General features: G+C 40.5%; 1 protein-coding gene across 9 annotated transcripts in view; it reads right to left on the bottom strand.

Moving 5' to 3' along the window:
• Positions 1 to 1022: 1022 nt before the first annotated feature.
• rnf2 (ring finger protein 2) overlaps positions 1023 to 22976 on the bottom strand; it is a 41886-nt gene continuing 19932 nt past the window's right edge. For 5 of the 9 annotated variants that reach the window (XM_068036470.1, XM_068036475.1, XM_068036474.1 and 2 more), the window contains 6 exons: positions 17240 to 17400; positions 15588 to 15803; positions 11455 to 11733; positions 9543 to 9599; positions 7134 to 7305; positions 1023 to 2147 (listed from right to left, as the gene is read on the bottom strand). In XM_068036470.1, coding sequence (XP_067892571.1) covers positions 2046 to 2147; positions 7134 to 7305; positions 9543 to 9599; positions 11455 to 11733; positions 15588 to 15803; positions 17240 to 17400 — 987 coding nt within the window. In that variant the 3' untranslated portion in view covers positions 1023 to 2045. Of the gene's footprint in view, positions 2148 to 7133; positions 7306 to 9542; positions 9600 to 11454; positions 11734 to 15587; positions 15804 to 17239; positions 17401 to 19337; positions 19423 to 20769; positions 20826 to 22976 lie in introns of those variants that run through there. The other 4 variants (XM_068036478.1, XM_068036476.1, XM_068036471.1 and 1 more) reach the window with 4 other exon arrangements.

Consider the following 22976-nt stretch of genomic DNA (forward strand, 5'->3'; position numbering starts at 1 on the left):
ATGAAGTCTGAGATGTGGTATTGTGATGGATTCTGCAGTTTGCAAGACCAGTGGAGCAGCACATGCAAGCTGTTGTCTGAACAGATGACTTGTTGAATGTTCTGTTAGGTACACTGACCCTTTTTCCAGAGTTTTTTTTGAGACAGTCCCTAAAAAGTGAAACTCAAAGCATCAGGGTCCTGGGGAGACAGAACTGGTTGGAACCAGATAAAACAGACTCAGCCATCCAAGCCAAGATCACCAGATTGTAGGGTGCAGGATTTTGACCCAGGGACAGTGAAGGAACGGCTTGGAGGAGAACTTGCAGGTGGTGGTGTTCCCATGCATCTGCTGCCCTTGTCCTTCTAGGTGGTTGTGGTCATGGGTTTGGAAGGTGCTGCCTGAGTAGCCTTGGTGCATTGCTGAAGTGCATCTTGTTGATGGTACACACTGCTGCCACTATGCGTCAGTGGTGGAGGAAGTGAATATTGAAGATGACGGATGGGGTGCCAGTCATGTGGGCTGGTGTCGAGCTTCTTAAGTGTTGTTGGAGCTGCACCCATCCAGGCAAGTGGAGAGTATTCCATCACACTCCTGCCTCATAGATGGTGGACAGGCACTGGGGAGTCAGAAGGCGAGATACTCGCTGCAGGAATCCTAGCCTCTGTGCAGTTGGGGGTGGGGTAAAGAGGTCACATTAAATATGCGTTTTGGGTGGGTGGGTGGTACAGGCCAAAAATCAGTTCACTGGGGAAGGGACCACCCAGCATATGATGATCCGCCACGCGCTAGATTCAGCCCAATCTTTTCAGTTGATGCTGCCAGACCTGCTGCGTATTTACAGCATTTTCTGTTCTTAAGAGCATTTAATGCCGTTTAGTGCCACAAATAGCATCCACATTCAAATCCTATATTCTTATTTTAAATTATTCAAGACCATGTTAGAATTGCTTACTCCCCTCACCCATAAATGTGCTTGTGTTCTCTAATAATTACTGCAACAATTATTCAAGTAAAGAAACAGAACTATTTAATTTCAATTTGATGGTAACAGCGTACAAATAAGTACTAGATGCCCAGGTACAGTATAGTTTCACGGTATAACTACCAGTACTTGACTGACAACATAAATACCCATTTTACATTTCACATGAAAAAATTGATTTTTTTAAAAATCAGAAAGAAAGACACTGAAAATATATTTATCTGTGTTTGCAATGTATTGGCATCCTGTAGCACTTCATTTTGGAATAGTAGAAGTTTGTTTAAAACGATAGCTTTGGAATGTTAAAGAACATTCCTTCAAATTAAATAATTTAGTTTCCCTCCCAATAACTTAGTGAGTTAATATCCTGCATAGTGTGGTCCCAGGTTCAATCCCCAGCTGCAGCACAAGTCGGGGCACCCCAATTAGCCTTACTCCCCCTTGGGTTAGAGGTAGGAATCATCAGGGATCCCCCGCTAGTTAGGCACCTCTGCTCGAAATGTCATCTGTGGATCTGGGATAAGCAAAAAAATAAATAAATAAAATCAGGTTTAGCTGAGATATTTTCACCACCTTCCATGGTTATCCTATCGACACTCACTGCCCGGACTCTCATGTAGAATGGTCAGGGTGATCAGGCTGCTGTAGAACTGTAGCCCAGCATCTGTTGACATTTTCAGGGGAATATGGGGGAGGGAGAAAATGTTTTATTTAAAAAAAAAAATTTTGAGTGCAAAATTAGGCCTTTGACAATAAGTTTGCAAGAGAGAGTTATAGTGACAAAAAAAAGATGTAATCCATAAACCAAGAAACTGAGAAGCAACACACTACAAACTTCTACTTCCTGAATTCCAGGTGATGTCCACAATATCATGATCGGATAAGAATACCCTTTGGGACACTGTCATTTTTCACAAGCCTGCGATGTTTCAGTTGTGAATTTGCATGTCACAGATCTGCAAATTTGAACGTGACAAGTTTTTATTCAACAGAACATCTCACGATATTGGTTGGTGGAAGACAAATATGTCACAACCATCAAAAACACCATCTTCATTTGACGTGGATCTTGCAGCAATGCCTATTTGTGTTCCTTGGTTGGTGCATAATACAGTTCCATAGGTTTGTTCACCTTCCAGTATTTCTCACTGACGAGCTCTAGTGAAAAGGAACCATTCAGCAGCTGGAAGGGAACAAGACAACTGTAAATTTCACAAATCATCTTTAATTCTGACCAGTAACTTGCATGAGGGCCACTATGGCAGAACCATCATAAAGCATCTCCATCTGCTTATGTTTACTTTTTTGTTGCTTTATTAAAGATGTTTTTCTTTCTCCCTTTTTCTCCAACCCCAATATTGCCTTCAGTAACATCCAACATGTAGGAAGCTAAATTCAGGCAGGCACCCAAGTAGCAGGTTTGCTGAAGACATTAGGTGACGAAAAGGTGATTCTCAAATGCCTGAGAAAGAAGACGGGGCTTCAATTTAATTCCTCATTCGAAAGATGGTGCCTCCAACAATGCAGCACTCCCTCAGTACTGCACTGAAGTGTTAGCCGAGATTTTGAAGTGGGGCTTGAACCCGAGCTTCTGACTCCGAAGTGGCAGGGCTACCACTGAGCTCAGGTTTTAAAATCAACTCCATTGCAAAACTCCTTTGGCTAATGACATTAATATTGTGGCATAAACGAAGGATCATATCATCTGCTGAAGTGTCTTGCAAGACACTTTTACTGGATTACTAAACCAAACAATGGCATGACTGTTGATGATGCCATGTTATTTTTCAATCAATTTTAATCAGACACAACTATCAGAAGTAAAGTCTCTGAATCATAGAACAGGAAGGATTCAGATTAGTGCTGAATTAGATGGCTTCAGTGGGAGCTCTTTATTATGCATTTTTCTGCAATTACATATACTGTAAAGGCTCAGTAAAGTCTTTGACTGGCCCTGATAAATCATGTCTTTTTATATGGACACTGATTTCTTATCCCACTTTAAGGATTCTGGAGGTTTACCCTCAACTGAGTTACTGTTTGGTTACCAATTGGCCTACAGTTTATTGGCTTCTTTTCTTTCTTGAACTGAAGAAGTGTAACATTTGCCACCCTCCAGTTCTTTGGTACAAATCCTGTTTCCAAATTGTTTAGGATATTATAGTTAGTGGCTCTGCTATCTTCTCCCAATATTCTGAGATGAAGGTCATCTGACCCAGGTGACTTTTCAAAATGTACTCCCAATAACATTATTTGATACTTTTTTTGAATATTTATCTCCAGTAGCAGCTCTTCTATATCCTCCTGAAATACTCCTACAGTCTCACTTTAACTTTTTGCTGTAAGAGCCAAGGCAAAACACTTAAAGAATGGGTACTGCCTTTAAAATGTGGCTTAAATCATTGTGATCCACAGCCTTATTACAAAAATGGTTTGAATGCCTGAAAAAAAAATTCTGGACTTGCAGCTAGAGGGGCACAAAATCAAATCCCAGTCTAAGTGATCTTTTGAACCTGCTTGTTGTTGGGGACAAGACTCATTTGTTCACTGTTAAGGATCCCCAGATGGAACTTCATATCATTGGCTCACAACAGTCATGGGTTATTGCTCAAAAGGAACTACTCTCATGAAATGTAGTCACATGAAAGACTGGCACTGCCTTGCTGTGGCTAGTAATTATGATATGTCAAAATCCCATTTAAACTGTAGTTCTCCATTCTCATCACAATGATTGCACTGCTTCAATGTTTTGCCTGGTGCATTTCTGTTTAAAGGTAAAGGAAACAGATGAAGAAAAAGGATACCTATAGAGTATTTGCGAGCACCCTTAGCTGAGGCTTCCTAGGCTGCTGTTACACTATGGATTTGGTCCCACATTTATGTTGGTAGCAACATAAATCCAGTAATGAAGCTGTCCTCTTCAGTTTACACAAACACTTCCTTGCCTCCCACCTTGACCATCCCTGTAACTGGCTGCCAGCTTGGGATAAACCCAGTAGTTGGAATCCTTTGCACGGCTCATACCCGAGCTCAGCTTTATTCCTCACATCTAATCTGTTAGCAACCCCACTTTCTTTCACCTCTGAAGTATCATTCAGGTCCACCCCATCTTTCCTTATCTGCCCCCAAAGCCCGAACCTCTTACACTTCATTTAGAAGCTGGAATTCCCCAATGTTTTCCTTGCCTCCACCCTCCATCCAGAATGCCATGGCCCACATTTTATCCTGCACCGAGGCCTACAACGCTCATTCTTGCCAAACTCCACTGGTCCCCTGCGCCACATTGATTTGAAATGAAGATCTTCATCTTCAAATCCTTCAGTGACCACAACCCTCCCTAGCTCCATGATCTCCTCCAACCACACAGCCTTTGCAAACCTTCCACTCCTCCACCAGCCAACTTCTCATTCTCCACTCCCTCTGCTCCACCACCTGTAACCACTATCCCCACAGCCTCTGGAACTCCCTCAATATATGTCAGTTTCCAAGCGCTCTCTCTGCTAGCAAAAGATTCCTCCTCTTCAGCATGCTGTCACCTTTCCTAGCTTCACTCTGGTGCTATAGTAGCAGTAAGAATGTTCTACCAAACAGGTGGTATAAAATGAAAAGATATAACTTTTTAGTTGAAGTGCCCCACAGAGCATTTCCCTTCAAACCATAGAAAATGAGGGTCTAACTTGTATGTTCATTTTTCTTTGGGTATGATGTAACATCTGGAATCAACACAAGATGTGAAAACCCAGATCAACCTAGTTAGTAGGGTGTGTAATGTTAAAAGAGTTATGTTTTTGTGTTGAAAGCTTAAAATTCTGTGGACATTGATTGCTGAAACTTCGTGGGTTTGAACTGAGTGAATTACACAGACTGCAAGGCACCCGTTTCCAAGCAACTCAGCAGGGGAATGGCAGGTAAAGATTTATGATCGTCACGTGACTTGATTGTTGAAGGTTAGTTTCACTTTTGGATTGTGAAAAGACCAGTGAGTTGGACAAGGAGCAGGCAGTTGAAATCTGGCTGTGACCTGCCAGGAGACTGGAGAAAAAGACCTCTCTTTGTAAAGGAAGACTTGCATCACTTGAAAAGAAATCCTGCATTTGAAATGTGGCTATGATTTGTCTGAAGAGAGAAAAAGGACCCATAAAAAAAAAAGTTACTTCTCTCTAGAGGAAGACTGCGGTTCAGAGAAGAAACTCCTGTATAATAGAGGTAACAGATTCCTATTGCCTCCAGTCTTTGAAGAATTGCTGCCTCAAGAGTGGTTCCTGTTGCCTCCTGTGTTTTGGGAAACCCTGAAATCTCAAGAAAGCTTCTACTGCTAAACTGCTGCTTTTTAAAACCCAAGCAGACCTGTTACTACACCCTTTGCTGAAAGAATCTGTGTGACTCCTGCTGCAGACAAATTGCCTTGAATGCCTACCCATCACAGACTATTCATTAACCTCACCTGGAGATGTTGAGTGGCATCCAACTATTCAACTCTGAGACACCTCGCCATACAGAAAACATCCTACCAGCATGTGATAAACACAATCATTTTATTTTTTCCTTTTTAATTCCTAAGAAACAGCTGTAAACCAAAACATCCTTTTCCCTGTTAACCTTTTTTTTAAAAAAAAGTGTGTGTGTGTGTGTGTGTGTGTGTGTAAGAGGGCAAAGGAAATTAGGAATTTTTAAAAATCTTTTCATATATTCATCTCATTATCGTTTAAGAATTATTTCTTTTCTAATAAATAATGTTGTTGTTGTTTAAAGAAACCTGTTTTGGTGTGCTTTATTCTGGGGACAAATAGCATGTCTAATTTGGCTATTCTTTGGTAGGTGGAAAACTTTTGATATGCTGTGACTTGAGTAGTGGGACTGAAGTAACAGTGCATTACTCCTGCCTTGGTCGTAACAGTAAGGACTCCCTCTAACAACTACCCGAGTCAGCCCACTTCCTTGGGGTTAAAAACACACTAAAAATTAAATTGTTCATGCTGTTCCCTGGGAAATCAAGCTGCAAACCATCTAAAACAAGTGAGGGGGTGGGGAAGCCCATTCCAGGACCTGCTGGGGTGATGCAATCCACAGGGGCCAGGACTGGTTGGACCAGCTGGTCACATGACTAACTGGCTGTTCCAGGATCTTTTGAACTAGCCACAGAGCTTGAACAGAGAAAGACTGTTTGCTCCTGGACTGAAGATCATTCCTGTCCACTCCCATCTTTCTCACAAGCCTCTGCATCCAATGAAGACACACAAATTCCAAGAGAGAAAAGTCTCCTACAGTTTAAGAATACTGGGCCTCAATGAAAAGCAAGATCTACCTACAATCAAGGACTCTACAGTGAGTTCAAAGAACCATAACAAAAACTCTTCAGATATTGCCCCAAAGTTTTCCACTTTATTTTCCTTCTGCTCTTTTCTGTCTCTATTTGCATGTATGTATTGTGTACGCATGCTAGTGTGGGTGCGTTGTGTATCCGTAGGCATCAACCAAATTAGAGTTTAAGTTAAAGTTTAATAAATTTCAACTTTTCTCCTTTAAACCTAAAAAAGCCTGTTTGTGCTGGTTTCTTTGCCTTATAATTGGAAAGCGGAGGACAAGGATTCACCAAGGGGGAGCTGAAAACACAGTGTGTTTAAAATAAAACCCTGTTACGGTAAGACCAGGTGAAGGCTGAGAGGGACTCCTAGACACCTTTCTCACCTGGTCATAATACTGTGGAGGAAATGGGATGTCAGTTAAGTACACCATGCTGGGAGAGGTTAAGTGTCATTTCAATCACAATGCCAGCCCTGTGTTGTATATTAAAGTGAAGTAACCAATGGTAAAAAGGCTAAAATGATTGAAATTCTTTACCTGTACACAGGATATAGTATCATGAAAGGCACATTCTAAACCAAAGTCAGCTGTAAATACCAATATTTACAAAATGTGGATGTTGCATCTTAATGTGTGTGTACTTTTTTGAAGTCGAGAAAAATCAGCTGCAAGCACTGTCATTGTGCAATTATCTCAAGGAAATACAACTTTAATTTCTCCGCATAAGCCAACAACGAAAATCTTAATCTACCTTTCTCATTCAAATGCTAACCTTCTCTGTATTCCCAGCATTTGTGGGGTTTTCTTTTGACCTGTAATAAACTGCAGTTAACTCACCCCCCTGAAAAGCAGGGCAGATACTTACAGTGAACTGGCCATTCACCGTTGCAATATAAATGGTGTATTGCTTCTCACTGACTGTTTCCACATTCATTGGATTCGATTCTTCATTTTTCCTGAGCTCTTCTAGGGCTAATCTCATAGCCAGGTACTTGGACAGATGGTCAACAGTGGCATTTCCTGTTGTTTTTATATACCTATTACATCAGACAATAAGAAAGGACATGAGACATGGAGCTATGCACTAAGATTCTCCCTACAACCTCCCCAATCTTAAAGGGGGCAGGAGATAAATGCATAATGTGGTTTATCATTAGTGTTAGCATGAAGCATCCATACAGGAACTTGTGGAAAGACTAGGTGATTTGCCTTTCCCTTCCCTCTCCCCACACACTCGATATTTCATATGTTCCAAGACCTGTGAATTGTGTCAGATTGGAATAGGTTAATGGATTAGATTTTCTACCCATAAACAATGTACTTAGCATCTTTTATTATATTTGCTCAAGTAGCAATATCAATTGCATCAACAGACACAATTGCAAGGGCTCTAGGTTTCCCCCTTCCAACTGGGGAAGGAAATGATAGAAGTGGAAGTAATCTCAATGTGTAAATTTAAATATAGTTTTTAAGAACGCATTAATAAGGCTTTAGATCGGCTCAGTGAGTGGTTCAGCTCAGGAAGGTCTGAGTTGATCCTTAATCTGTGTTAGCCAACTTCAGCATTGGCTCCAGTGCCCTGGATTAGAAAAGGTAAAATTAGCCAGAGTTCCTGTTCCCAAGCATTCACCAGTAATATCTGTGGGAAATGTGTGTGTGGCTATTAGGTGAGGAGAGGATCAGCCTGTGAGGTCTTGAGGGGTCAAATAGATGGGTCTTGGAAATGGTGTCACAACTTTGGAAGAGGAAAGGAGGAAGACAGTGGCAGAGTGGTAATGTCTCTGAACTAGTAACCAAGAGGCCCAGGCTAATGTCCTGGGAACACTTGTTCAAATCCCATCATGGCAGCTGACTGAATTCAAATTCAATTAATTAACAAAAATCTGGAATTGAAAGCTGGTCTCCATTTCATAGCACCATTAGTATCATCAAAACCCATCTAGTTCACTAATGTCCTTTGGGGAAGGAAATCTGCCGTCCTTACCTGGTCTGGCTTACAAGTGACTCCAGACCCACAGCAATGTTGACTGTTAACTGCCCTCTGAAATGGCCCAGCAAGCCACTTAGTTATCAAGGGCAATTAGGGATGGGCAACAAATGCTGGCCTTGCAGTGAACACCCACATCCCATGAAAGAATTTTTTTTTTTTTTAAATGGTGGAGAAACAAAGCTCTATTGTGGAATAGAGAAAAGGGAAGGGAAAGGCAAATCACCTAGTCTTTCCACAAGTTCCACAAAGGTATTGAACAATTGTGCCATATTGCCTTAGAACAGCAATTGCATGTAACCAACTTTACAGGTAGTTCTTAGACAAACTTATTCCTATTTCTACTCAATGGTTAAAGTTCCAACTGTGCACAAGATTTGTTGGTTTGATAAGAATTAACATCAATGCCAGTTTCCTTTTTGTTTCAGAGCTTGAAAACTCTGCTGGCCAAGACTCCTCTCTGCTCTTAGCTGTTGTTTATTATCATAAGCAGCACCTGTGGCACTCAACCTGTTGTCACTTCAGTTGCCACTATGAATTATGCCACAATTTGATTATACTGCCTTGTTGAAATGTTAATGCCTGTGTAATAATAGATCAGACATATCTGCAGAGGGGCTTGTCTGATGACTCACACAGATAGTTGGTTCCCTGGCCTAGACCGAGTTTGATGTCAGTTGGGATAATGGAAAATTCTAACTCTGGGGATGTCAGGTGTAGACAGGATCTGTTTCAAATGCAATTCCCCATCTCAAAACACACTGTTTTAGATTCACAAGAAGAATGATCATTTGGACACCGTACAAAAGGGCCACAGGCACCTGTAGAACCATGTCCCAGCAGGAGTCAGTACTTCAAAAAAGAGGAGTGATATATTAAAAAAAAAATTGCCACAGTCCCAAAGACTTGGAATAGCAGGAGGCCTGACAATGGATTTTTCAAGCCCTGACAGGATATTATCAGGGAATTTCATCCAGAGCTGTAGTCACTTTTGCTGGTGATATAGTAACTGAGATTCAAATCCATTAGTTTCATATAAAACGCTCTTAGGTTATCAGTAAACCTGCAGGTCTGCACCATAATGACCTCATGCTAAAATTGAGTACTGACTGTCATGGGTAAACCAGTCACACAGCGCTTTAACATTTCTGGCACCATTCAGTTTGCAACTGACGGTGTAGACTCAATAGTGTCCGTGAATCAAATTGAAGCGGATTCTCCAGACCTCCGTTTGTAGGCGGTCGGTTACTGGTTTGTGGAGAAACCGGTTGCAGTGAAACTGCTTACCGCTTTCTCGACACCGGTGTGCGCCCCACAATCCTCTGGACACCAACCGTGACCTGCCTTGGTTAAAAGAGAAAAACATTTAGAGTCACAGAACAGGTAGCTCTTAATTGGTAACATGCTCTATATTAATGATCACCTTTACTATATAGAAAATATCAGCACGATTAAACTTACAGAACACAGTATCACCACTTCCAGGTATAGCTTCCACCTCTCTCAAATCCATATGTTTAAAAGCACTGCACTTTTCCTTACCCCTCCATCTTCTCTTCTTTCCTGAAAGCACTGACGCATGCTGGGGAATGGGGCCATGGTTCTGGCAGCCCTCCAGAACCTCACCCAAATAGTCATTCTTCATGAGTGACCCTAAATAGTGAGGCTGGTAGGATATTTGGTCACAAAGACCATCACAGTGAGCCCAAACCTGTACACGTGTAATTTCCAGCAAGAGTCAATAGATAGCTATTAGGAGAGGCAAGTCTGGCTGACCTTTTTCATTTCCTTATCCCAGGGTCACTGAAACCAAGTGTAGTACCTCATCTGCTGCCTTGGCCAAGATCAGCTAACAGCACAGACTAACACTGGACTTTATAATAGTCAAAATAGACATCACAACTCCATTCATATCACACTGCTTTGAGTCTAAACATAATACATATCATAGAAACTTAAGGTACAGAAGGAGGTCATGTGGCCTGGCATGCCTATGCTTGCTCTTTGAAACAGCAGTTGTGCTTAATACCACAACCCCATTTTTTGTCTGCAACCCTGAAGTTCCTCATCCTCAAGTACCTGTCCAATCTCTTCAAATTATTTAGTCAGCTTCCACCATCTTTTCAGGGAATTCCAGATACAGACCACTCAGTGAAGAACTGTCTCATCTCCCCTTCAGATCTTCTGCCGATGATTTTGAATCTATGACCTTTACTGAATGACTTGCCAAAGGGACTAATTTTTCACTATCTACTCGATCAATACCTCTCATCATCTGTAAACTAAGGAGAACAGTCCTAACTTTTCCCAACCATTCCTCCTAAATGAAGTCCCTCATCCTTGGTAACATTCTGGTAAATAACATTGTCACCCTTTTTAAGTCCTTATCTTTCCCCAAGTGTGATACCCAGAATAGTCCACAATTCTCCACGCGAGGCCTAACCACTATTTTATAAAGTTCTAGCATGACCTCTTTGCTTTTTTATTCTGTTTCTCGATTTGTAAATCCAAGTGACCTATGTAGTCTTTTAACCACCAGCTTTAAGCAAGGTCTCTGTGCTCATCCACACTTCCCTATCATGCCATTTATAGGTATGGCCTTTCCATATTAGTTCTCCCAAACTGCTTGTGCATATTGAACTCCATGCCATTTCACCAATATGTCTGTCATCCCAAAGCCTGTAGCTTAATATTTAAAGTTGCTGCAAGTTTAAATACAAGAACAGCAAGCTGTTTTGCCTTTGCATTGGAGCAAGCCAAAAGACTTGCAGGTTGACAGGTAAATTGGCCATTATAGATTGTCACTAGTATAGGTAGGTGGTAGGGAAATATAGGGACAGGTGGGGATGTTTGGTAGGAATATGGGATTAGTATAAATGGGTGGTTGATGTTCGGCACAGACTCGGTGGGCCGAAGGGCCTGTTTCAGTGCTGTATCTCTAATCTAATCTAATCACTGGAACCTGCGGTGTTATAAACACTGCTGTTGATCCGAAGGCTGCAAGTGATCCCAGACCTTCAATTTCTATGGTCTTAATGAAATGTCGCTCCTGAAATGTTAATCTATCTTTCTCTTTCAGATACTGACTTGACCTGATGTATATTTCCAGAAATTTGTCTTTATTGCCAGCAGTGTTATTTTTTTTTAATTTGAATTCTTTTGATCTGGTGAGTAATAATAAACCCTCTCACCTACATACCTGGTCTGTGCTGTTTCATCTTTCTCCATTAGCGTAGGATGAGGCCTAAAGACTAGTTCAATTTCACTGGTCCCATCAGTCACCGGATCAGGATCCCCAGTCCCATTCTCATTTGTGGTGTCAAGTTCAGGACCCGAATCATCAGATGTCTTCGCACGTTTTTGACTTGGTCCTGCCTCCTGGTTGCTATGCGTGGAGGCATTACTGCAATGTGAACTGTCCCCGTTGTCTTCTGCTCCACTGCCATTCTCAGCCTGGTGTTTTCTCACCCTCTGTGCTCTGTACCAGACAGGCAATAATTCAATGTGTTGGTATTAAACTGGGCAATTGGCAAGAAAAATGTAAATGAGAAAGCACCTTTGATTCATTCAGGAGATGTTACTGCAATGCAGAATGCAAATTAACTCTGCTAATTATGTTGCTCTTATGACAGTTTAATGTATTTGAATGGTCAATGAATGAATCATTCAATAATGACTAGAAAACTGAAATCACTAATACAAATAGTTGGCAAGGTGGGGCTCTGAAATATTTGGTTACTTCAGCAATCTTGACACTTTTTTGTTACAATGAAACTTAGACACATGAAGTCTTCTCATTAAAAGGACATAGTTATTATACAGTTTATGTACCTGAACAGTATTCCATGATTCCTCCCCACTACTCGAGAAATTTACTGGCTTTCAAGACTCAAAAATGCCTACAACAATTTATATTTTTATTGCACCTTTAATGTCATAAAATGTCCCAAGGCACTTCACAGGAGTAAAAACAAAATGTGACACCGAACCACATAAGTAGATATTCGGTCAGATGACCAAAAGCGTGATCAAAGAGGTAGGTTTTATGAAGTGCCTGAAAGCAGGAAAATGAGGTATGCAGAGGCGTAGGGAGGGTGTTCTAGAGTTTAGGGCCTAGGCAACTGGAGGTGTGGCAGTCAATGGTGAAGCAATTATAATCAGGGATGCTTATGAGGCCAGAATTAGAGCAGCGCAGATATCTAAGGGTTGTGGGGCTGGAGGAAATTACAGTGATGGGGAGGGGTGAGGGCATTTGGATTTGAGGATTTGAAAACAGGAACAAGAATTTTAAAATCAGGACTCTGCTTGACCAGGTGCTAATGGAGATCAGCGAGCATAGGGGTGACAGGTGAACGGGACTTGAGTTTGTGCAAGTTAATACATATCCTGAGAGACAGGCTAGGATTAAAACCTCCTACAAATGCCTAGGTCCTTATGAAAATAATAAACATGTAATTTGAATAATTTTTTCAACTGAGTAATTAAAAATCTCAGACTTTACACTTGCTGTGATGTTCATCCAGAACAGAAATAACATTTCACGATTGGCATGAATGCAGTGAAAAAAATTACAATTATTAAGGGCTTAGTATCAGAATAATTTGTGAGAAGGCTTTGCTGAAATAACCACATGACTTTGTCAGCCTTAGTTCAGTGGTAGCTCTCTTGCTGTTGAGTCAGAGGTTTGTGGGTTCAAGCTCTAATCCAGAGATTTGAGCTAATATTCTAGGCAGACACTATAGTGCAGCACTCCCTCAGTACTGCACTATCAGGGATGCCCAAGCAGCTGTTATTTTACAATGTGAAAATTGTGGTTAAGACTCTCAAAAGGCTTTGTCTGACCACTTAGAAGTAGTACATTGTTACATCTTTAAAAACTTATTTTAAAGCTATGAGACAAATTTCAAAGAAAATGTTTGTGAAAGACTGACTATGCCTGAAATGTAAGTTGAGAGAAAAGCAAATGGGAAAAAATTGTCTTCACTATAAGAAGCAATGATTGCCTCATTACGCAAGCCTTTCTTACTACACCTCACATTGCAACAGCATCTACATCACAATCTTTTACCAGTTTCTCTTCTAATCCAGGTTATTAAGATGTGCTTCTGCAATTACTTCACTTGTTACATTCTGAGATTGTGCTTAGGCTACTATTATTTTGAAATAATCCTGTCTGCTTTTTGCAGGGCTGACTCAAGCAGCAGCCATAATAATTGCACGAAAGTCAAGTTTGTGACTTTTAAATTTCTGGCAATGGAATTCCCTTGTGTCTGGAAAAAAAAAATGGACCAGCAATGCAAAAAGCAATTCATGCCCAGAAGTAGTGGTGACTTAAGAGAGCAGTTTATGTTTGCTCTGGAGGTCTCTTGGAAACTCCCCTAGTAAGGTTTGTCTCTGTACCTCATTTATATTGCAATGCTTCCTCTGAAGGCTAGAATATAAAATGCAGCTTGGGGACGTATATAATCAGTGGTACAAAACTGATTTCTCCAAAACAATGCTACTGTGCATTTACATGCAGTAATAAAGACAAGTTAGTTTATTTATCATCGCTAATCAGATGGTGCTGCTCTAAGTGACCAGTATTGAATTTTCTTAACAGGAACTTGCTGATGGGTATTAAGTCATCACAAAGCATTCCCATTAAGCAATGCTGATCAATATTGACTTGAGTGTTCGCAATTGTGTTGAAAAACAATGAATCCTAATAAAGAAGTGCACCTATTAACTAGGCTATTAATATTAATTAAGGTTCAGCTCTAATAAGTAACTGCAGCCAATGCTATATAATCAGATTTAAGCATGCAAGCTTGGAGGGTCCTAATGAAGGCAAAGGAAGTGTTTGAAAAAGGATGTTGTTCTTTTACATTAATATTTCAATCTCATACTTAAACACTTAGGAATTCTGCTGTGCTTTATGAAGCCTGGCTATCAGAAGCCAAACTGGAGTGGATAAAGTTGGAGTTATTGTAACCTTTCGGTACTGAGGGGCTAAATAGCCTACTCCTGTTCCTATGTACTTTTCTCCCAATTGCTATCCTTAGACCCCTTAAATAGATGATTCTGAGACAGAATGCCTTTTGTCAAGTGGAAAATAAATGAAAGTAGCAAGTATCACAGATGGTCTGCTTTTCCTAACTGGTTGATCATTGTCTACTATGAAAAACACAAATATGATTAGGTGTGGCAGGCTGTTTTTATTATGCAAGTCAATAAAATTGTTAAGAATACTTATGTATGTTTATTTGGTAGAGGAATGTGTTTCTGGGAAATGTTGAATCACTTTTTTTCCTCTTAAAAGTATGAGGCTCAGCTACTACTGTGTCACATGGGATCCCCCAGTCCTTATTCATTAACATAGAACCATAGAAAAATTACAGCGCAGAAGGAGGCCATTCAGTCCATTGTGTCTGCGCTGGCCAAAAAACCTAGCTGCCCAATCTAATCCCACCTTCCAGCACCTGGTCCATAGCCTTGCAGGTTACAGCACTTCAGGTGCAGGTACCTTTTAAATGAGTTGAGGGTTTCTGCCTCCACCACCGATCATGCCAATGAATTCCAGACACCCACCACCCTCATGTCCCCTCTAATCCTTCTCCCAATCACCTTAAATCTGTGCCCCCTGGTAATTGACCTCTCCACCAGGGGAAACAGGTCCGTCCTGTCAACTCTATCTAGGCCCCTCATATTTTTGTACACCTCAATTAAGTCATCCCTCAGCCTCCTCTGTTCCAAGGAAAACAACCCTAGCGGAAACAACCCTAGCCTATCCAATCTTTCCTCATAGTTGCAACTTTCAAGCCCTAGCAACATTCTTGTAAATCCCCTCTGTATTCTCTCCAGAATAATTATGTCTTTCCTGTAATGTGGTGACCAGAACTGTACGCAATACTCCAGCTGTGGCCGAACCAGCATTTTATACAGTTCCAGCATTACATCCCTGTTTTTGTATTCTATACCTTGGCCAATAAAGGAAAGCATTCCATACACCTTCTTTACCACTTTATCTATCTGTCCTGCTACCTTCAGGGCCTTGTGGACATGCACTCCAAGGTCTCTCACCTCCTCTACCCCTCTCAATGTCCTCCCGTTTATTGTGTATTCCCTTGCCTTGTTTGCCCTCCTGAAATGCATTACCTCATTTCTCTGGATTGAATTCCATTTGCCACTTTTCCACCCACTCAACCAAATCATTGATATCATTCTGGAGTCGACAGCTATCCTCTTCACTACCAACTACACGGATAAATTTTGTGGGTATTTTAATGGGTATAACATATAGTGGACAATTCAATACGATTTACTAAATTTGGGATGTTTCACACTCCTTACCTATTAAGTGCCTGCATTTTGAGTCCCTCTTCGATGCTGTGGCTGAGGGCCTGCTGGTTGTGGTGTTTGCTAATCCGGGCCAGCACCCGCTCCTGGTGTGCCTCATACTCATCTCGACTAGGATATATTTTGCTGATCAGTGCATCAAAGTTTGGATCTGGTCGCAGCGATCTCTTGGAGACCAGTTTCTTTCGACAGGTCGGACACTCTTTGTTTCTAAAAAGAAAACTTTTATTATATAATTTCTGGTGCAAAATTAATGAAGTAATGAAGCGACTGAAGCATCTTCATATCAAAAGGTCTGTAATTATCAAGGTATATTCTTGAAATACTGTGGGGTTCTTCTTTAAATATTTTAAAATAACAATCATGTTTTATGTCATGTCCAATTGATCTTATCTATCCATGCAGAATAAATTTCTAACTTTCCACTGAAGCAGAGTTTTTAATCCAGCGACTGATTAACACTTCTCTGATCCACCATCTTTTACCCAAGTATTCTATAAAGCCAGTTAAGAGTAGGCATTGTCCTAACTCTGCAAAAAAAAACAATTCCTTCAGGTGAGGACAGCAGCAAAGATTACAGAGAAAATTAATTGAGAGAGAGAGAGAGAGAGAGAGAGAGAGAGAGAGAGAGAGAGAGATTGTTGAGACGCTGCAGGATGATGCTTTATACTGGGGCCCCAAAAGTCGTTCCAAGGAGTTACAGGATATGGGTTAATGGTTATGATTCCCTACACTGTGAATTTATGGTTTCAGCTGTGCTGTTGTGGGGAGCTACTAAGATAGAAGGCAGTTGGTTCCCTAAGGGAGGTGGGGGGGGCGGGGGGGAGGGGGGAGAGGGCCTGTCAGTTCTGAGGGCTGTCAAATGACTTCCAGCTGACTGTTAATAGCTGGCCAAAGAGGAAATGGAAAGAAGTAAGAAATCATAAAATAGCCTAAAACTGAAAATTATATTGAAAAATGACAGCAACAAACTTTCCTTCCTGAAATTAGCTGCTAAAAGTTGCAAGGATTGAATACTTATAATGCATTGCCCGCTGGATGCATGTGTAGTTTAAAGGTGTTTTTTGTAAAGGCTAAACTCTCCCAGCACCAATAAATAAATATTCTGTTACTATTTTATCAGGGCCCGTGTCTCTTCCACTTTCTTTTTCCAAAAAGGAAATGACCATACTGAGGTTCCAACCACCTGCTGCTTGCCTGCCTATATGCAGACACATTGGCAGGAAGCTGACTGTGTGATGAGGAAATTGGCATTTTGCTATTCTGCACTGGCAAATTCAAAGCCAGTTTGTCCAAGTGTAATTATTCATGAACAAATTGAATATGGCCAAGCATTTCTGGATTCTCATCTTTAGGGTATATGGAGTCTGATTTTTCACTATTCCTGAACTATCCCAAGAGGCATTGAATACATTTAAGGCTGGGATAGATTGATTTTTGGTCTCGCAGGGAATCAAGGGATATGGGGAGTGGGAAGGAAAGTGGAGTTGGAGCCCAAGATCAGCCATGATCATATTGAATGGCAGAGTAGGCTTAATGGGCCATATGGTCTGCTTTTGCTCCTATTTCTTGTGTTCATGAGGCAAAGAGACAGGGGAGGAAACCTGCTTGTTGTCATATCCTGCAGCCAGTCTGCTATTACATACCCACTCCGGAGGGCAGTAACAATGCAATCAGCGCAGAAGCGATGTAGGCACTCTTTGGTTGTCATAGTATTCTTCAGCATGTCTAGACAGATAGGACACATCAGCTCACTGTGCAGACTTCTGGGTGACACTGCAATCTCCATGCCATCTGTGATTGCCTCCTGTAAGTCACAAAATTCATAATGTAGCAACAGCTTGGAACTAAGATTTTATTATTGTATTTAGGTTAACTCTAACCTTATTGCACCCAGGTAACAAAAGTTATAGGTAATCTTTATGGATGTTGGACAGAATAAATTGTTTTTTGTGACCTCCCCAGGTTGCATTTCAAAGCGATTTAAAAAAAAACAAGGGGGGGGGGGGTTCTTGTTTTCTCTAGATCAATCTGAACTCAGTGAAATTTGAATGGTAGTTGGGGGCTATCATTGGGAGAGTATCACTAGTTTTCAGAAAGATCAAGTAGTAGAATTCCCGGAAGGCAGCACAGGGTGGGAGGGAAGAAGAAAAACAGGTGGAATCTGTCCCATGTCATAGTATGCAACGCTCATCAGTAGATGACTGAGATATTCTAGCAGTTCCACAGTTGAGGCAGGCGTGTTGTGCTTTGGGGCAGGAAGGGGGACGTGAAAAAAGGACCCCAAACTGTAGCAAACTCTTTGGGGAGGAAGAGGAACTTTATACAATCTTTATCTTGAATGTTATGCAGCAGTTACATATGATGCATTTAGATGCTATTTGTTGTTGTGTTACATGTTTGTAAATTTTAAAAGATTTTCCACTTTATTGAAAACTCTACCCTTTGTGTACATTTTGGTTCCAATTCAATGAAAAATCAAATCCTAAATAGCCAAAGTAGGAGTTATAATATTAAAGTTTTACTTTGCAAGAAAATGCCTAATCTTCAAACCTTCCAAAAACAGAGTATGGCAAAATATCTAGACCATATGGAGGTGCACTGCTAAGCCTGCTGGACAAATTCTATACTTTAAAAGCAACATTATTGGTCCCCTGAGGAGTTTTCAGTTAGCTTTCATTCCTGGCAAAACAAGGCATCATCTGCTCTGATATAACAGTGCTTTGCTGACCGACAGGCAAAGTTCACATTGTAGCATGCAATGTTACCATAATAGGCTCTACAATGCAATTTTTGAAAGAAAAAATTTCGATAACAGATTATGATTCCATCAGTGCAAGCTGTTTTAAGCTGGACATCTTCCCCTGATGATGCAGTACAACTTATCGGGGATCTGCAGTCAGGACTTTGTATGATGACAACCGTCATTTAAAAGAGAAATGCCAAAAAAATTAAGCTTTGAAAAGCTAAATATCTTTTAGTTTCCATTTTTAATTTACTTTCTCATGCTTAAGATTTCTCTACTGCAAAGTCTGGATGAAAAACTCCTCCCAGAACTTTACTTGTGCTGCTGACCAGCTTCTAGGAGATATGAGAGACCAGGTGATCCCGTTGTGATTAAAATGGGTCTCCATTCGGCACCTCCCCTCTGCAAATCACCACAAAGGTGAAACGGTCAAGTATGCTAATGTACTTCATAAATGCTGTGCCAGAAATTATTATTTTCTGTCTATGACTGAACTCAAAAGAAATTCCTTCTGTGGAATTCTACCTCCTGATCTTTCTGTAATTTCCTTCTATTCTCTATATAGCAGAATTATGCAGCACAAACCACTTCCTTCTTCAATATATTTGTGTTCTACTTTTATAAAACTCATAAAATTATATTGGTGAGATAAGAAAAGAAAATCCAGAGCAACAATAGGCTATTCAGCCCCAGAAGCTCAGTCCATCCACAATCGATGTATGATGATTCTATCATAAGCTTTCCTCCCAACCCACCAGTTGATCCCTTACTTTAAGGGAACCCTAATTTCCTTGCTTGACATATTCATCCAACTCCTCATCTTTATCTCTCCTTACTTAGAAGACTTGAATCATGTCTTAGTTTTATCTTCTCCAATAAAATAAAAATCAGTTATTCTTCTGTGAATCTTGTCACTCTTACTTGACCCCTTCCAAATGCATCTCTAACTTTGACATTAGGTGACCAAAACTGCATGCCATAATCCAGAATTGGCTCACCATTGATCCATACAATGTCAGTGTAACTTGTTCTGACTTGTAGTCCAATGCCAAATTCCCCCTAGCGTCCAGACTGTCTGATCAATAACAGCCTCACTTTGATTAGATTTTCACACTATACATCAATGATCATTCGAAAATCCTCTTCAGCCTCCACCAACAGGCTACAAAATACAAATAAGGATAATTCATTAACTTTCTGTCCAGCTAGGAAAGGCACAGTCTCTCCAAAGACAGGATAGTTAGATCTGATAAACACCAGTAGGAAGTGAGCTCTCAAGCTTAGTATTGAGCAGGTTCAGAGAAATTACTGGTCAGAAGAATGTATTTAGCCTAACATGGACAGTGTAAAATGCTTTGTTAATGGACATCACGAGCAGCGTTATGGAATTGGCTGGAATTGATTAGAAATGTTATTCAGTTCATATATTTGTAAAGCAAATGTGCCTGTTGGATTCACCCAATTATTTATCCTTCTGCTTTTCAGAAGGTAGCAGAATTGTTTATCTTTTCACCTTTCAGAACATAGGAGAAACATTCGGGGGGGGGGGGGGGGGAGGCAGTGATGGTGGTGTTGGGGAGGAGAGCAAAGTACAGTATCCAGTTTACAGAATAAGTGCTTTAATTGTTTTGAACACCCCTACGGGTCATTCTATCAAATTACTTAGATTGAGCAGTAAAAGGTAAACTCTGATCATAGGGGACCTAAGGACCACTTACGAGATACACTGGGGATACTGAATCTGAGAGAATATCTAGAACAGACTCAAACATTTGTAACAATTACCCTCTGCCTTCTGTTGAAAGCCAGGTTTTATTTTATTCAAATAGTTTAACAATCCTACGAGCATTACAATTCTCTATTAAACCTTTGACAATAAAAGTAAACTACATCCACTGGATTACTCCAATCCACCATCTTAGTCAACTTTTCAAGGAATCCAGCAAGTTTGTACGGCAAGACCTATTACGTTTAAAATTATGTTAGCTATTCCCGGTGATATTTATGTTCTTTAAATGTTAATTTATATGTCTCATAGAAAGCCCTGAAGTATTTTATCCCATTATGGGTGTCCGGCTAACTAACCTGTAATTGCCAGGTTTGTACCTTAGCTATTCTTGAATATTAAAAAGATATGCATCATCCATCACTGCTCAAGCATTACTCCAGTAGTTATGGAATTCTGAAAAATATCAAAGCATCACTAATTTGTTCACTTAATTCACTGAGGATTCTAGAACACATCCCACCTGGTTCAGAAGCTTCAATAATATTCAATACTTCTGGTTTCCGCATGATATAAAACTTTACTAACTCTTGTATCTGCTCTGGATCACGTAGTCCCACTCAATATGACTGGAATTTGACTATAGTTCTCCGTGAAAATACTTGGGAAGAATCCATTTGACATGACGGGCAAATCCTTATTACCTGCAATAGTTTTAACCAATATATCCTTTAATAGACCTGTGTTCTTTGGCCTTCTTTTAGATGTAGGCATCCTGTAACAGAGTCACAATTTTTTGCAAATTTTAAATGTGAATGTGATATTGAAATCCAGTAGCCTAAACTGCCAGGGCAGTAAGTAATATGTTGCAGTTTTTAAATGCTGGAGAGGGAGATGAGTAAAAACTACAATACAAAACAGCAAGGGCAGCAACAACGCACCTTAAAAAGGCCCTATTTATGAATCATGGAACTTTTCATTGTTGGAAATTTATTCTCTATTTGTGGATTTAGATTTTGCCAGGCTTGGCCAATCCATTCCAATCCTCCTCCTGTGACAGAAGCAATTCTCTGCTTTTTCACTTTTAGTTCACTCTCACTGGCTTTGGAGTTAATTCAGTGTCCTGAGACCACTTTCTGATTTGCTTGGGTCAGCAGTCCCTTGCCTTCAGCAGCTTCCTTCTCTAAATCCCAGTTGTCCCACACAGATCTCAATAGGAGAGAACAGTGATACAGAAAGGGAAGCAAAGAGAAGGAAAAAAAGAAAAGGATAGGTAGAGAAAGCAAAACAAAACAGGATTACATGACAAAGACAGACAAATTTGAAAGAGAGAGACAGCCATAGAAGGGAAATCAAAAATGACAAAAAAAAGACTGGAGGGAAGAGGAGACGAACCAAAGGGCAGGCAGTAAAGAGGAAGAAACAGAAGGGGACAAAATGTAAGAAATGGAAAGGGAGAAGCTTGACAAACAGAGAAGGGAGGAGATAGGAGGGAGAGAAAAGGGAAACAGAAAAGACAGATGAGGAAATGAGGTTAATGAGGTAAAAATAAGATTGGAAGAGGTTTTTTTTCAGGTTTACCAGCATCAGCATTGTCATGCAGGCCCCCGCCTGCCAAGAATGAGGCACATTAATTTCAGCACATGGACATTAAATTTCAAACAGTTGCCGGGAAGAGGAGAAGGCCTGTGACAAGCAGCTGCCAGGCCCTTGGCTGTAAAGAGATTTTTGCATATCAACAGACAGTACTTGGAACAAAAGGAGCTATCCTCTGCTCCACTAAATCCACAAACTGATGTGGTCAAATCAGTTAGTCACATGACTAACCTGCTTGGCAGTCTGGGTTTTTTTCTGAATTATACAGTTTGAACTGAAAGTCTGCAGAAAGCTCTTTGCTCCTGGTTTGAAAAGACCTTTCCTGGCTGGCTCGCCACAGCCTCTCTTGTCTGCTCCCATCGCTTTCTCACAGAACTCCAAAACCCACTGAAGATACATGAACCCCAAGACAGAAGTTTCCTACAGTGAACAAGGTTTAAGAATACTGGGCCCCAACAAAAAGCAAGATCTACCTACAATCAAGGCCTCTACAGCGAGCTCGAAGCACAGTAACAAAAAATGCTCTTCAGAGATTGCCTCAAACTTTTCCCCTTTATTTTTCTTCTGCTCCTCCTGTCCCTATCTGCATGTGTGTATCGCATATGCATGCTAGCATGGGCGCGTCGTGTATCCGCAGGTGTCAACCAAATTAGAGTTCAAGTTTAATAAATTTCAACTTTTCTTCTTTAAACCTGAGAAAGCCAGTTTGTGGTGGTTTCTTTGTCTTATAATTGGAAAGCAGTGAACAAGGTTCATCAAGGGGAAACTAAAACAGTGTGTTTAAAATTAAACCCTATTACAATAAGACCAGGCGCAGGCTGAAAGGGAACCCTAGACCTCTTTCTCACCTGGTCGTAACAGCATGCTTACTTTTTAAAGCTTTTTGGGGGGATCCAGTCATTGCAAAAAGAAGAAAAGGTTTAGGGAGCTGCTGAGTTAGTTTTTTTAAAAAAGTATATTTATCGTCAAAGTTGCTGTTATGTGTGTGAGCCATGCATGTATGTGACTTTAAAAAATATATGCCAGAGCTTCAAGGATTTTGTTCAAGCAAAATTAGAGATGTCCATCTGTATGCTACTCTTAATAATCGATTAAAACTTACTTTGGATGCTCTTGCTGCCTTCTGCAATTTGTGCCTCTACTTTAAACGTATGGGACATTATTATAAACAGGATTAGATAAAAAGGAACAAACTTGTATTTATGTAGTTTCTTTCACATCCTCAGGATATCCCAAAGCACTTCACAGCCAATTAGTTACTAAAATGTGTCCTCACTGCTATGTAGGAAAATGTAGTAACCAATACATACATAGC

Source organism: Heterodontus francisci, chromosome 8 (genome assembly GCF_036365525.1).
Source record: "Heterodontus francisci isolate sHetFra1 chromosome 8, sHetFra1.hap1, whole genome shotgun sequence".
Taxonomy (NCBI): Eukaryota; Metazoa; Chordata; class Chondrichthyes; order Heterodontiformes; family Heterodontidae; genus Heterodontus; species Heterodontus francisci.